A 12,144-nucleotide genomic window follows, 5' to 3' on the forward strand; every position below is an offset into this window, starting at 1 on the left:
ATTATTTTTTTTTTTTTTACTACTTGAAAAATGTTACCTAATTTATACTACTCGCTATATCTCTTGATGTGACAATACAATATGGTGCCACGTGGTTTATTAAAAAGATTTTAAAACACAAACGTAAAAGGGTAAAATGAATCTAAAGTTTTAATTTTACTCTGTGTTTTAGGGAGTCATCTTGTTTTGAATATATATATATTTAAATTTTTTTAATAAGCCACATGACACTATATTGTGGTGCCACATCAATAAGATAAAGTAAATTGTATAAATTAGGGAGCATAATAACGTTAAGTCTTATTATTTCTGATTGTTACGCCACTTACCAGCTCTTTTGGCCATGACCATTTAACATGACTTGTCTAACAGATTTGTCTTTAAAAACATCCATTGCCTTGTTGTAGTTGAGATTGGTACAAAATAAGTGATTTGACAAAATCTTCATCATCGAATCTTAATTGATTGTGCATATTGTAATTTTTATTATTTAATAATGTGTAATATTAGTGATTTTGAGTGTAAGATATAAAACATGTGTTACTCACAGGGTGGAAGTGTATTTTCCTTGCAAGAGGAACATTCAGAGTGAAAGAATACACTACCTATTCAACTTGCATCGTGACTAATTACACGCAGTTCTACAATATCATTCAGCACTTTTATTTTTATATTTATTTTTATACACGTACAATATCCTCCAATCATTAATAGGCGATCAGGTTGAGAAAGTCTAAACCAAAGCGTAGTATATTAATCTGAAGAGTCTTGGACAGGACGGGCCTGAAGAAGACCCTCTCGAATTTGTGCAGTAACGTCTCTCACAGCACCAGGCCCATGCGGGATGAAAACAGAGGAGGACTTGGAGGATGCCCCGATCTCCTTCATAGTGTCAAAGTATTGAGTCACTAGCACCATGTCCATGACATCCTTAGGAGTTGTTCCAGGCACATTCTCAGAGAAGGCAAGTACGCTCTCCCTCAGCCCATCAACAATTGCCTGCCGCTGGCGAGCTATGCCCAGCCCTGACAAGTATTTGGACTCTGCTTCTCCTTCAGCTTTCTTTATCTGTAATATTTTCTCGGCTTCCGCCTTCTCATTAGCTGCCAACCTCATTCTAGCAGCTGTGTAACACAGGTGAAATGCATTGTATAAGGATTCAGCCACTACACAAATTTTATTTTTCTGAGCTAAGCCACTACATAATTAAACATGAAGTAATGCAACCAAATAGAGAATTGGAAACTATATGGAATTTATGAGTACCTTATAATTAGAAGTAATTTTTTTCAGTATGACCATAGGATAGATATTGCACATGATCAAATTGCTACCGAACCAAAACTATCTCAAGCCAAGGGTGTATGGAGTGATACTTCACAGCTGGGAGTAATAATGAAGAAAATGCAACCAAAATTTGTTGTGGGAAAACTCATCTGTCATACTTCCTCATGCATATAACATGACAAGAGTTCTAGATACAACATGTATAGAAGTACATAAATTGTTCTGGTGCATGAACCCTGCGCAGGATTACATGCACAACTACAAAGGGGAATCCTTCTTATAAACAATTTACAAAAACTACCTGCATTTATTTCGTTCATTGCTCTCTTCACTTGAACATCTGGCTCAATATCCACAATAAGGGTCTGGACAATTTCAAACCCATAGGTAGACATAGCCTGTTAAGTACAAATGGAAGTTTCCAAATGTGAGTTCTGGTATACCTTATTTACAACAGTTCATGCACTCTCTTCTAATAGTAGAAAATTATGTCACCTTTTCCAGCTCCTCTTCCACAGCTTTTGCTATGTCATTCTTCTGCTCAAAGACAGCATCCAAGTTTAATTTTGGGACACTTGCCCTTTTTTTTTTTTTTTTTTTTTTTAAAAGAGGACGGAGCCCCAATTTTATTGATTGCCCTCACTTTTGGCGGAGGAAAACCGTGGTTACAATCACGACACTTGGGAGGTACAAAAACCTAAATCTAGAAAAAGAGTACCCAAGCATCAAAACAAGTGTAACTATATAGGGTACAAGCCTAAAGAAATATATATAACCTACTTCCGAAAAAGCCAAAGAGGGAAACCTGCAAAAAACCAAGAAAACAAGAACAAAGAGACGCAAATACCAAGATATCAAAATTAGACAAGCAAAAAACACAAAACAAACCTGGCAAGAGGCTCATGATATCCTCAGGTAGGGCATACCCAATTTGTCCATGCGGAGAAGACCCCTTAACAGGCTAGGCAACATGTGAATATCAGACCAATCAGAGTTCAAACCTTCAGCCCCACACTTAGCTAGAAAGTCAGCCACGACATTGCCTTCACGAAAAATGTGTGTTACTGTATACTCCAGGCTATTAAGATGTCCTTGTAAATCTTCCCAAAAGTCTTCTAAATACCAAATGGGGCACTTATTCTTAACAATCCAATTGACCACCAGTTGGGAGTCAGTCTCTATTTGAACACGATAAAATCCAAGCGCGTGACATCTGCGAACACCTTCCAATAAGCTGCTGAGTTCTGCAAAATTATTGGTACCTAAACCCAATGGAACAGAGTAAGCCAGAAGTAATCTACCATCCTCATCCCGAATAACACCCCCAGCACCAGAGGTTCCAGGGTTCCCGAAACTACTTCCATCGGTATTGAGTTTTACCCAGCCCCGAGGGGGCCGGTGCCATTTTACCACCCGGACCCTCTTGGGCTTAGGGAACAAGACTGGAATTTCCAGTCTATGCAAAATATTCATGTCCTGGGCGGAAAGAGAACTCACTTTCATGATCTGGTCCATGATGCGCTGGAGCCAAATTTTAATAGCGTGCCAAACCGACTCTTTTGAGTGAGCCTTATCTTCATATCGGGCTTTACAGCGCCTCTCCCAAAGTTTCCAGGAAATAATGGAGGGCAGAAGGCCAAATATGGTTCTAACCTGTGAAGACTTACCCGCACAACGAAACCAAAAATTAGTTTGATCCTTCCAAGTGTAGAAAGGGGCCATATGAACCCCTAGATGAGTGGCCGCTAGACGCCAAATTTGTCTAGCGAAATCTCCCGTGCAGAGCACATGGTTCAGGTCCTCAGTATGACCCTTTTGACAGCAATTACATTTAGAGGCCATTGAAACACCCACCATACTAATATTCTTGTCAACACTGAGGCAGTTATTAGTAGCCTTCCACATCATGATAGAAATCTTCTTGGGAAGATTAGTATGCCATATCCACTGAGCCCAGGGTAAAGGGGGCGCCCGAACCCTTATACAGTCCCAGGCACTCTTAGTAGTAAAATTGCCTTCATTATCCTTCAACCAAACAAGCACATCTTCACCCTCCTTCTGTCTAGCAAAAAACTCATACAGATCATTGGCTTTCTGATGGCCCACTAATCTGTTCAGAAGAGAAATATCCCACCCATTCTCAATACGGCACTCATTTATCTTAATCAAAGGTTGTTCAGTCACAGGAAATTGAGCATAGAGAGGGCCTTCGTTGTCCCAATTGTCATACCAAAAGGAGATATTACCTTCCTTCACAATCCATTTGGAGCTATTCATCACCTCCGGAATACTACGGACAATAGATTTCCAAAAGCGGGTCCCTTTAGTAGGCTCAAGGAGGGATAAGTGATTTCCTTTAACATATTTACCTCTAAAAAATTCCGCCCAAAGAGAGTTGCCCTTAATAAGATCCAGGCAAGTTTCATGTGTAAGGCTCTCTGAACATCCCCAAAGTCCCTAATACCCAAACCACCTTCGTCCGTAGGCGTACATATGTGTTTCCAAGAAATCCATTTCCTCCTACTCTTGCCTCCCGATTCACCCCAAAAGAAAGAGCTTATGAGTTTATTCAGGCTACGTATCACCACTTTAGGGACATCTAAAACCGCCAGCAGGTGGGTGGCCATGCTAGATAAAACATGACGCAGCAGAATAGTTCTACCACCAGCAGAGAGAATCTTCATCTTCCATCCTGCAATCTTCTTGTTCACTTTGCCCAGTAAGTCGCCAAAATCGCAAGCCTTTAGCCTACCATCCACAATAGGCACCCCCAGGTACTTAAAAGGAAAAGAACCCTCGGTAAACCCAGTAGAGCAGAGAAGAGCATGTTTCCTAGAGACAGAAATTTTCTTAGAGAAAAAAATAGCACTCTTCTCTTTACTGAGCACTTGACCAGTCCACTCCTCATATTTGTTCAAAACTTCCATCAAAGCTCTCATACTTCTTTTTCCACCATTTGCAAAGATAACTATATCATCTGCATACATAAGGTGAGAGATAATCGGGGTCCCTCTAGCTTGAACAAATTGACCAATTTTACCTGTCTCAAAGGAATTCTTAAGGAGACGAGAGAACACCTCTTGCATTATTATGAAAAGGTAAGGCGATAAGGGGTCACCTTGCCTTAGGCCTCGCTTTCCCTTAAAGAAACCCATGGGGGTCCCATTCATCATGACAGAGTACCACGGTGAGGATATACAAGAGTTAATCAGGTCACAAACATTAGGAGAGAACCCAAAGCTAAACAGAACATGTAATAAAAAATTCCAGTCTACTCGATCATAAGCCTTAGACATGTCAAGCTTAACCAGAACATTGCCCCCAATGGATTTCCTATGAATAGAGTGGACCATTTCCTGAGTTAAGCTGATATTCTCAAAGATACTGCGGCCTGGAATAAAAGCCCCTTGCTCCTTCGATATCATTCTAGGGAGCAAACTAGTCATACGAGCCACAATTCGCATTAAAGGTAGCTAGCTTTAAAGAAAAGAAGTAAATTCGCAACTGAAGAAAAGAAGTACATTAGCAGCAAGAGTAGTAAATGCAGAAATATCTACCAACCATCCAACAGTAATCTCTTCACATTAAAGGTAGCTAGCTTTAAAGAAAAACTGAGAGCAGACAATTCGCAAGATTTTTTGCAGCCCAAAACTGTGCAGTTTCTTTTCCTTTTTTCTCCTCCAATAACTGCAATTTCTGATGCACTGAACAGTGCTTTACATACCATCAAAAACATAGGATTGGATCTGCGCCCTGGTATTGGAAAGCCTATAGAAAGCATCAGCTGCTTTTTCAGCAATGGCATGGTATTGGACAGATGCAACCACATTGACAAAGACATTATCCTGAAAATCCAACATTAAGCAACAATAAATGAGATTAAGTTCTCCAAATTTATGAGGAAGAGGAATTGACATGATAACATATCTCCCCTATATAATAAGTAACCAAGTCTTATTCAAATTGAAGTTTAGGAGGCAAGACAGGTGTAAACTAAATGCAAAATGCCAACCATTGAGACAATAGTTAGAGATTTGAACCAAAACTACTACTTCCTTTTTCATATCTTAGGATATCAACATTCCTGTATGGTAGATAAAACTTCAATTTTAATCAAAAAATAAATAACAAAAATACACAATCAGACGAGGATGTACATGAGATTCAAATCACATCATTTCAGGAAAGTGTAAGTATAGAAGTTACCTTAGTTTTCGTCTCACATCGCACATCAAGTTGTTGCACACGCAGTGAGAGCCCACCTGCTACCCGGTATCCTAGACACCAAGGCAAGCAATGACACCCTGGCTCAAGCACATCATCAAACTTTCCGAAGTGTTCCCTGACAATTACATTTGACTGGTCCACTTGAAGGCAACCCAATGCTTGCCCCATACTTCAATTCTACAAGTACAACTTACAAAAGGAGTTATAATTCATACACCTAAAGAGCACTAACCCAATATCACATTCTGGATTAAGAAAATCAAGAAAATTTTGTAACTTCCTGGGGTATCCAAACCAAATCATGCTACCTTTTTATATTACAATATCTAATCTCTCAATCTTATTTTTATATATGATTTGAGACTAAAATTTCTAGTTATACTTTTACATCATAGGAGGAGTGGAGAAACAGACTAAGGGCTTAAACTCCAGTTTCACTAAAGAAGAACAAAAAAAGAAAAACAAAACAAAAACCTAGCTAAAAGCAAAGAGACATGAATTAAAAAATTTTAGAAAAAAGTTCTATGAAATGCTAATAATGTTCGATACTAGTCCTTGCTCCAGAAAGTCTGGCTTTCAAAAATTTAAAGCGAAATTACTCCAAGATATTATAGAAAAGATGCATTATTTTAAAAACTACAAATGCTATTGTAAAGATGAGGATGCATTACTTAGATCCTACAAATACTCTACTGTATTTTTGACATAAACAAAGAAATGCAATTAAAACTGTTTCCACGTAAAGGAAGTTTGGATGAAAAATCCAATCCAATATTCTCCTAAACTTCAGTCGAATGACTGAATAAACGTTCGGAAAAAAATACAATAAAGGAAAGTTCTAGTGAATCTGGTATGCTGACATCACAGCTTAAACAAAAGAAAAGAATCTATGACTCCTAGATAACAATTTGATTCGCAATGTCCTTTTGAATCTGCTAAAAAAATCATTATTTTTTAGCATTAGCTACTATTTACTGCACAAAAATCATAGATTGATTTATATTAATCCGATATTAGATTAACAATGATTACCTATATTCAAATAATTAAATACACACACATACGTACACAGACTATATAACAGAGAAATCAAGACAAGTCAAAAATAGTCTTTTAGAATTAATGGTTGCTGAGATAACTAGCATGAGGCCAAAATTGAAGGTGACTATTCGTAAATTTCATCTGCATATTCTACGATTTTCCAGAACCAAACACGAAGTGAAAGTTGAGAGAATTACAGCTATACCTTGCAGCTCACCGCGAAGAGAGAGGGAGAGAGAGACCTATCCTTTCCAAGCTTTATATTATGGTCTCAAATGCTGCTTCTATGTACTATATCGAGAATCTGAGAGAGGACCAGAGTGGTTCCTCTCGTTGCTTGCCAATTCCGTTATTCCTTGTAATGCTTCGCTTTGGTGTGGCTGCCCGCGCGGTTAAAATGGCAACGGCGATTTTTTTTAGTGTGACGATATTGTCCTTGGTGGATCCCACGGACCTATTACAGAAAGATTATCACGTGGCTATCACACCTTACTTCAATCTTATCACAACATTATTTAAAAATGACGTGGATAATATATTCTATATATTAATTATTGACTTGAAAATAAAATAATTTTATCATCTTTCATTCCTTAAAAATTGCATTGTTCTCCTTTCCCTCGAGCCAACTCATTGCTGGCTACCCATGATTCATGACAGATTGAGGATCTGTCACGAAATAATTTGGTTGTTGAGATTATATTATAAAACTCGTATGGTCCCCGGTTTCCCTCAAAGAGAAGAGTGAATTTAACAAGAAGGGCGGTTGAGAGTTTCTTACAAATTTCTCAGGCAACTAGCATGGTTGGTTATATGCATTGATTTGTCATGACTCATGACTGAATGGCTGGCTACACTTGATATATGGGTCAGTCTATCATCACTCCCCCCCAGCAAATGCCAATGGTTTGGACTTCATGGTTCAAGTTCTGTGACCCTGTCTCTCCATATATTGCAAAGAGGAACACATTTGGGAACCTGTTGCATTCAACGATCTGTATCTAGAAAGTATTCGTGCTTCAAATTATGAACATTGATGATCCTAGTTTTCAACAAAGAGAGTGGTTTCAATCCTATCCCCATGAGGTCTTTGACACACCGTGAAGCATCATTCGGCATTGATTTAATGTGACCCATTACTTGTATTGATACAGCCAATGCCAATCATTTCTATGGTTCAAGAGGCATCACAGATAGACCCTACATATCATAGAATCAAAGATGCCCTAGGGAGGTTCATCGAATATACAAATTCAAGATGTATATCATTACCAAGAGAAAAAAGCAGATTCTATGATTCCTTAACATTTGGTTTTGGTGATTGGAGAGGATGAGGGTATGGAGAAGTTGGATGTCCATTCCTCTGTTTGGATGCTGCCTGCATTCCAATTCCATTTGAAGCATTTGGGTTGGACCTTGCACTATCAACTTGCATGGCCTTGAAGAAAGTGGAAGAGCTGGCCATGTCCTTGAGGTTTGGCAGAAGCTTTAGGGCCTCAACAACCTCACTCATCATAGGTCTGGCTTTCGGGTCTCGGCCAAGGCAGCGGACGGCTAGCTGGGCAGCTTTCTCAGCTCCTTTGACCGAGAAGTGACCTTCAAGGCGAGGATCTATTAGCTGGTACAACTTCTTCTTGTCTCCAAGAAATGGTCGTGCCCATCCGACAAGGCTTTGCTCTCCATTTGGTCTTCTTTTGTCCATGGATCTCCTGCCAGTCATCAGTTCAAGTAGGACAACTCCAAAGCTGTAGACGTCACTCTTTGATGACAGATGTCCTAAAGCAAGAACCATATAAGATTTAAGCTTCATCAGGACATATCTTTAGGCAGAATCTATGACAGCAACACGATTTTAAAACCTCAATGTGCATAAAAATAAGAAATATGACCAGGTCTGAAAGTAGAAATGTACTGTCTGATTTATATTGGTAAAGTAATCCAACTCTTGCTTAGCAGGGAAAAAAAGGAGTAAATCAGCCCTTAAGAAGTTGAAACTGCTTTTAGAGGTAATTCGTCCAGGAACTGCACTGCTTAAAATCTTCAATAAACACAACAGCACGTATTAAAAGATAAACTGTTTACCGTGTACAAACCAGAGAAACTTAAGAACGCATTGCACCATATTGATATATCAACAGACCTATATCTCCTCTGTGTTTCTTTTCTCCTGCTTTTTTTATTCAAGTCTTCTTGATTGAAAGCACAGAAAGACGCAGCTCAAGTACACCGAATGCATACAAGAGAAGCAGCTGGTCAACGAGCTGAAGGAGAACAAGAAGTAATGAAGTCTAGATAAATAGAAAAAATGAGGACTATACTGAGCTGACATCCAAACACAAAGTTTCTTTAGTACAATGGATCTAAGCTCATCCACCGTCTTCTTAGAATCTTCAAAGTTGCACACATTCCATTCCTTCCACATGCACCACATCATGCATAAAGTAACCATCCGCCAAAGTTCAATGCTGCATGGACCAACCTTCTGACTTCTCCAATAAGCCAATAGCTCTACTACCCTTTGGGGGCATCACCCATACAACATGAAATAGGTGGAAGACCAAGGCCAAAACCAGATATCATTGTCCAGTGAGCATATGAAAATAGTCAACAAGAATAGATTGACTAAATGGCATTTACTTAATGCTTTCAAAATTGGTAACAATATATAATATAAAATGAAATAAAATATTTTCAGTTCCATATATCCTCATATATGACAGACACCATATCATCCTCACTGTAGTGCCAAGTATTGTCAAGCTACTTATTGTAATCACACTCACCAGTCAAGACATACTCTGGGGCTGCATAGCCATAAGTTCCCATAACTCGTGTTGATACATGAGTTCTGTCACCCGCAGGACCATCTTTGGCAAGTCCAAAATCCGAGAGCTTGGCATTGTATTCCTTAAATTACATTTTATTTTTTTCAGAACAGAATAGCAATACAGGGTACAATGCTATTGCATAGTTTTAGTCACATACCGTGTCTAGTAAAATATTAGATGTTTTGAAATCGCGGTAAATGATGGGCCGTTGAGCTTCTTCATGAAGAAAGGCAAGGCCCTTTGCAGCGCCAAATGCAATTTTTATTCGGATAGACCAAGGAAGAGGCAGGGATCCTGTGGCATTTTACACGGTTGTTGCCAGGCATTAAAAATCAGGAGTAGAAAATACAAACTGTCAAGAGCACCATATCTACTGTCCCCCCCATTAATGCAATTACTACAAATAGAGGATAGGATCAGTTTTCTCAACTAGGCCAGAGCGGAAGCGGACAAATCAAGCCTTCTTAAGCTGAGGGTGACTGATATGACTAACCCACTTATATATACATCTAAAAAAAAGAAAATACTTGTTTCAAAAGGAACAAACTTTCACTAAATCATACATTAGATAGTATATAAACTTGCAATTGGAATTTTTTTTTCCTTTTTTCTCTAACTTCATGTTTAAATAGATCATCAGCGAACAGTTAATCACAAATATAGTGTTTGTAATGGAAGGATAAATTCCATCACAAAATGTTGCCACTGACAATTAAATGCAACTACATTATGAGCTAGTTCTCCACAAACTTCAATTTAAATCATGTCTGATCTGGAAGCATAATTAAGAAAATAATGGATTTGTTGCGTACTTCTGAAAAGGTGGTTCTCCAAACTTCCACGAGGCATAAACTCGTAAACTAACAACCGTTGATCATCTTCAATGCAGAATCCTATCAATCTAACCAAATTAGGATGGCTTAGGTGACCAAGCAAATCAATTTCAGCCTGTCATGCAAATAAAAAGGAACGTTAATGGAGATGAAAGAAAAAAAGTCAATTAATATATGAGAGAGAGAGAGAGAGTAAGGGGGACTATACAAGCCACTCTTTATGACCCTGATGTCCATCTTGGTTGAGGGTTTTGACAGCAACTGTAAGTCCAGTACCAGGCTTCACAGGAGCAGTGCCATTCTCTTCAACCCAACCTTTAAAGACAAAACCAAAACCACCTTCACCAAGAATACTATCAGGTCTAAAGTTCCTCGTTGCCAACTTCAGCTCATTGAATGTGAACTTCCGAAGTTTAGAAGCAACATTCAGCTCCTCGCTGAATTTTAATGTGGAAGAAATACTCAATTTTGACGTGGATGAAGTACTTCCCGTATTACTAGTGATCGTAGAAGACCCTAATGAAGCAACTGGTTGGTCTCTGCTTTTCTCGTTCGTAGAATTACTCTCTGCTTATTTAGACAAAGACCTAAATGAATGATTGAATATTTACTAATCCCAATCAAGCAACCAAATCAAAGAAAGGTTAATATGCACCAACAAAGAATGTGGAGGGACGACCAAAGAAATACATATATCAGAGGGACAAACACAAAGAAAACGATAAAAGGGGAAACTTTTCATAACTGGGCCTAATTGTTTCCAATACTATTGCTGATTAAACAACATAGTTTTATTAAAATCTGCAAAGTTCCCACCACTTGCAAAAATGCAATATTAGGCGGAACTGGTTGAAAAATGCTCGTCTTTACGGCCTATAGTTATTTGTTTAATACTTCTTTACATCCACAAATTGGCAAAACCAATATCCCTACATCCAAAAAAAGTTATCAAGCATCTTCACTTTATCCAGCAAACAAAAGAAAAAAAGTCCTATTCGAAACTAAAATCAGTACTCCAAGAGAAATGCTTATGCACATACCACCAACCGAGATCAGGCAAAAATAGAATTACCAAAAGGGGCAGCAGGGCCACTGGTAGAGCTATCAACTTTTGTTCTTGAAAATATGAAACTCCCAAAAAACCTGCCCGTACTCACCCAACACCCAGTCTCTGTCTCTCCCCCATCTTTTTTATTCCTTCCTTTTGACTTGCCCACATCCAAAATCACCTCCTTCTTAATTGCACCAGCCTCCAAAGCCATCTTCCACGCACTCTTATAATCAAATCCTCATACCCCGAAAATCCAGAAGATCTTCACATACCACATGCAGAACCCATTTCAAAGTACCTCACTTCAAATCATAGAAATCCATCAAATGCGACATAAACCAATGACCCGCAAAACAATGTGAAAAGATCAGTCCGAACAACTGAAAAACTCACCCTGACCCAGTTGTAAAATTTGGTCGGAATGGCCTGAGAGAGAGAGAGAGAGAGAAGACATGTCAAAGAGAAGGGTGCTTGAGAGTTGAGATAGAGGGAAAGAGTTCCAACTACGGGCAGTTTGAAACAAAAAAGTGGGCAGGTCGGGCAAGAGAGAGACAGGGTGATGGAGGTGTTCCTGTCTTCGCCAACAGTAACCTTTGGCATATTCCCAAGTTATCAAATCCCAAGTACTACTTCAATAAATTGTTTTCTTTACTTAGGCTGCCATAGTTTAAAGATTGCCCAGATTTAGATTCCAACACCAGCACTAACGTTATGCCACGTTCTCACTCGACCTCGTTGGAACTTTTTGTTTCATTTTCTTACATAATAAGAGTATTTTTTATTTTATAGAAGCTCCAATGATAAGTAGACAAAGAAAAACTGAAGCTGACCAGTTTGCTGCACGAAGCTAACCAAATGACCCTAAAGAAAGTGTGAA

At 38.7% G+C, this 12,144-nt stretch overlaps 2 protein-coding genes across 3 annotated transcripts; both read right to left on the minus strand.

Annotated features, from left to right (window-relative positions):
• Window positions 1-582: 582 nt before the first annotated feature.
• On the minus strand, window positions 583-6,930 carry LOC108992812 (hypersensitive-induced response protein 1-like). Of its 2 annotated transcripts, none has more exons than XM_035689290.1 (6): window positions 6,761-6,930; window positions 5,494-5,691; window positions 5,008-5,132; window positions 1,783-1,870; window positions 1,589-1,685; window positions 583-1,124 (listed from the first exon to the last, which is right to left on the minus strand). In XM_035689290.1, exons 2-6 carry the CDS (start codon window positions 5,680-5,682, stop codon window positions 754-756), a joined length of 870 nt encoding a protein of 289 aa, XP_035545183.1. In that variant the 5' UTR covers window positions 5,683-5,691; window positions 6,761-6,930; the 3' UTR covers window positions 583-753. The 2 variants fall into 2 exon arrangements, with proteins under 2 accessions (XP_035545183.1, XP_035545187.1); XM_035689294.1 differs by having other exon boundaries at window positions 6,753-6,930.
• A 611-nt stretch (window positions 6,931-7,541) lies between these two features.
• Window positions 7,542-11,808, minus strand: LOC108992809 (probable serine/threonine-protein kinase PIX7). The gene is made up of 6 exons (XM_018967458.2): window positions 11,289-11,808; window positions 10,425-10,783; window positions 10,196-10,331; window positions 9,541-9,677; window positions 9,339-9,462; window positions 7,542-8,331 (listed from the first exon to the last, which is right to left on the minus strand). The coding sequence occupies exons 1-6, from the start codon at window positions 11,476-11,478 to the stop codon at window positions 7,847-7,849; spliced, it is 1,431 nt and encodes a 476-aa protein (XP_018823003.1). The 5' UTR covers window positions 11,479-11,808; the 3' UTR covers window positions 7,542-7,846.
• Between the last annotated feature and the right edge of the window lie 336 nt (window positions 11,809-12,144).

This window comes from Juglans regia, chromosome 1, assembly GCF_001411555.2.
Source record: "Juglans regia cultivar Chandler chromosome 1, Walnut 2.0, whole genome shotgun sequence".
In the NCBI taxonomy this organism is placed as follows: Eukaryota; Viridiplantae; Streptophyta; class Magnoliopsida; order Fagales; family Juglandaceae; genus Juglans; species Juglans regia.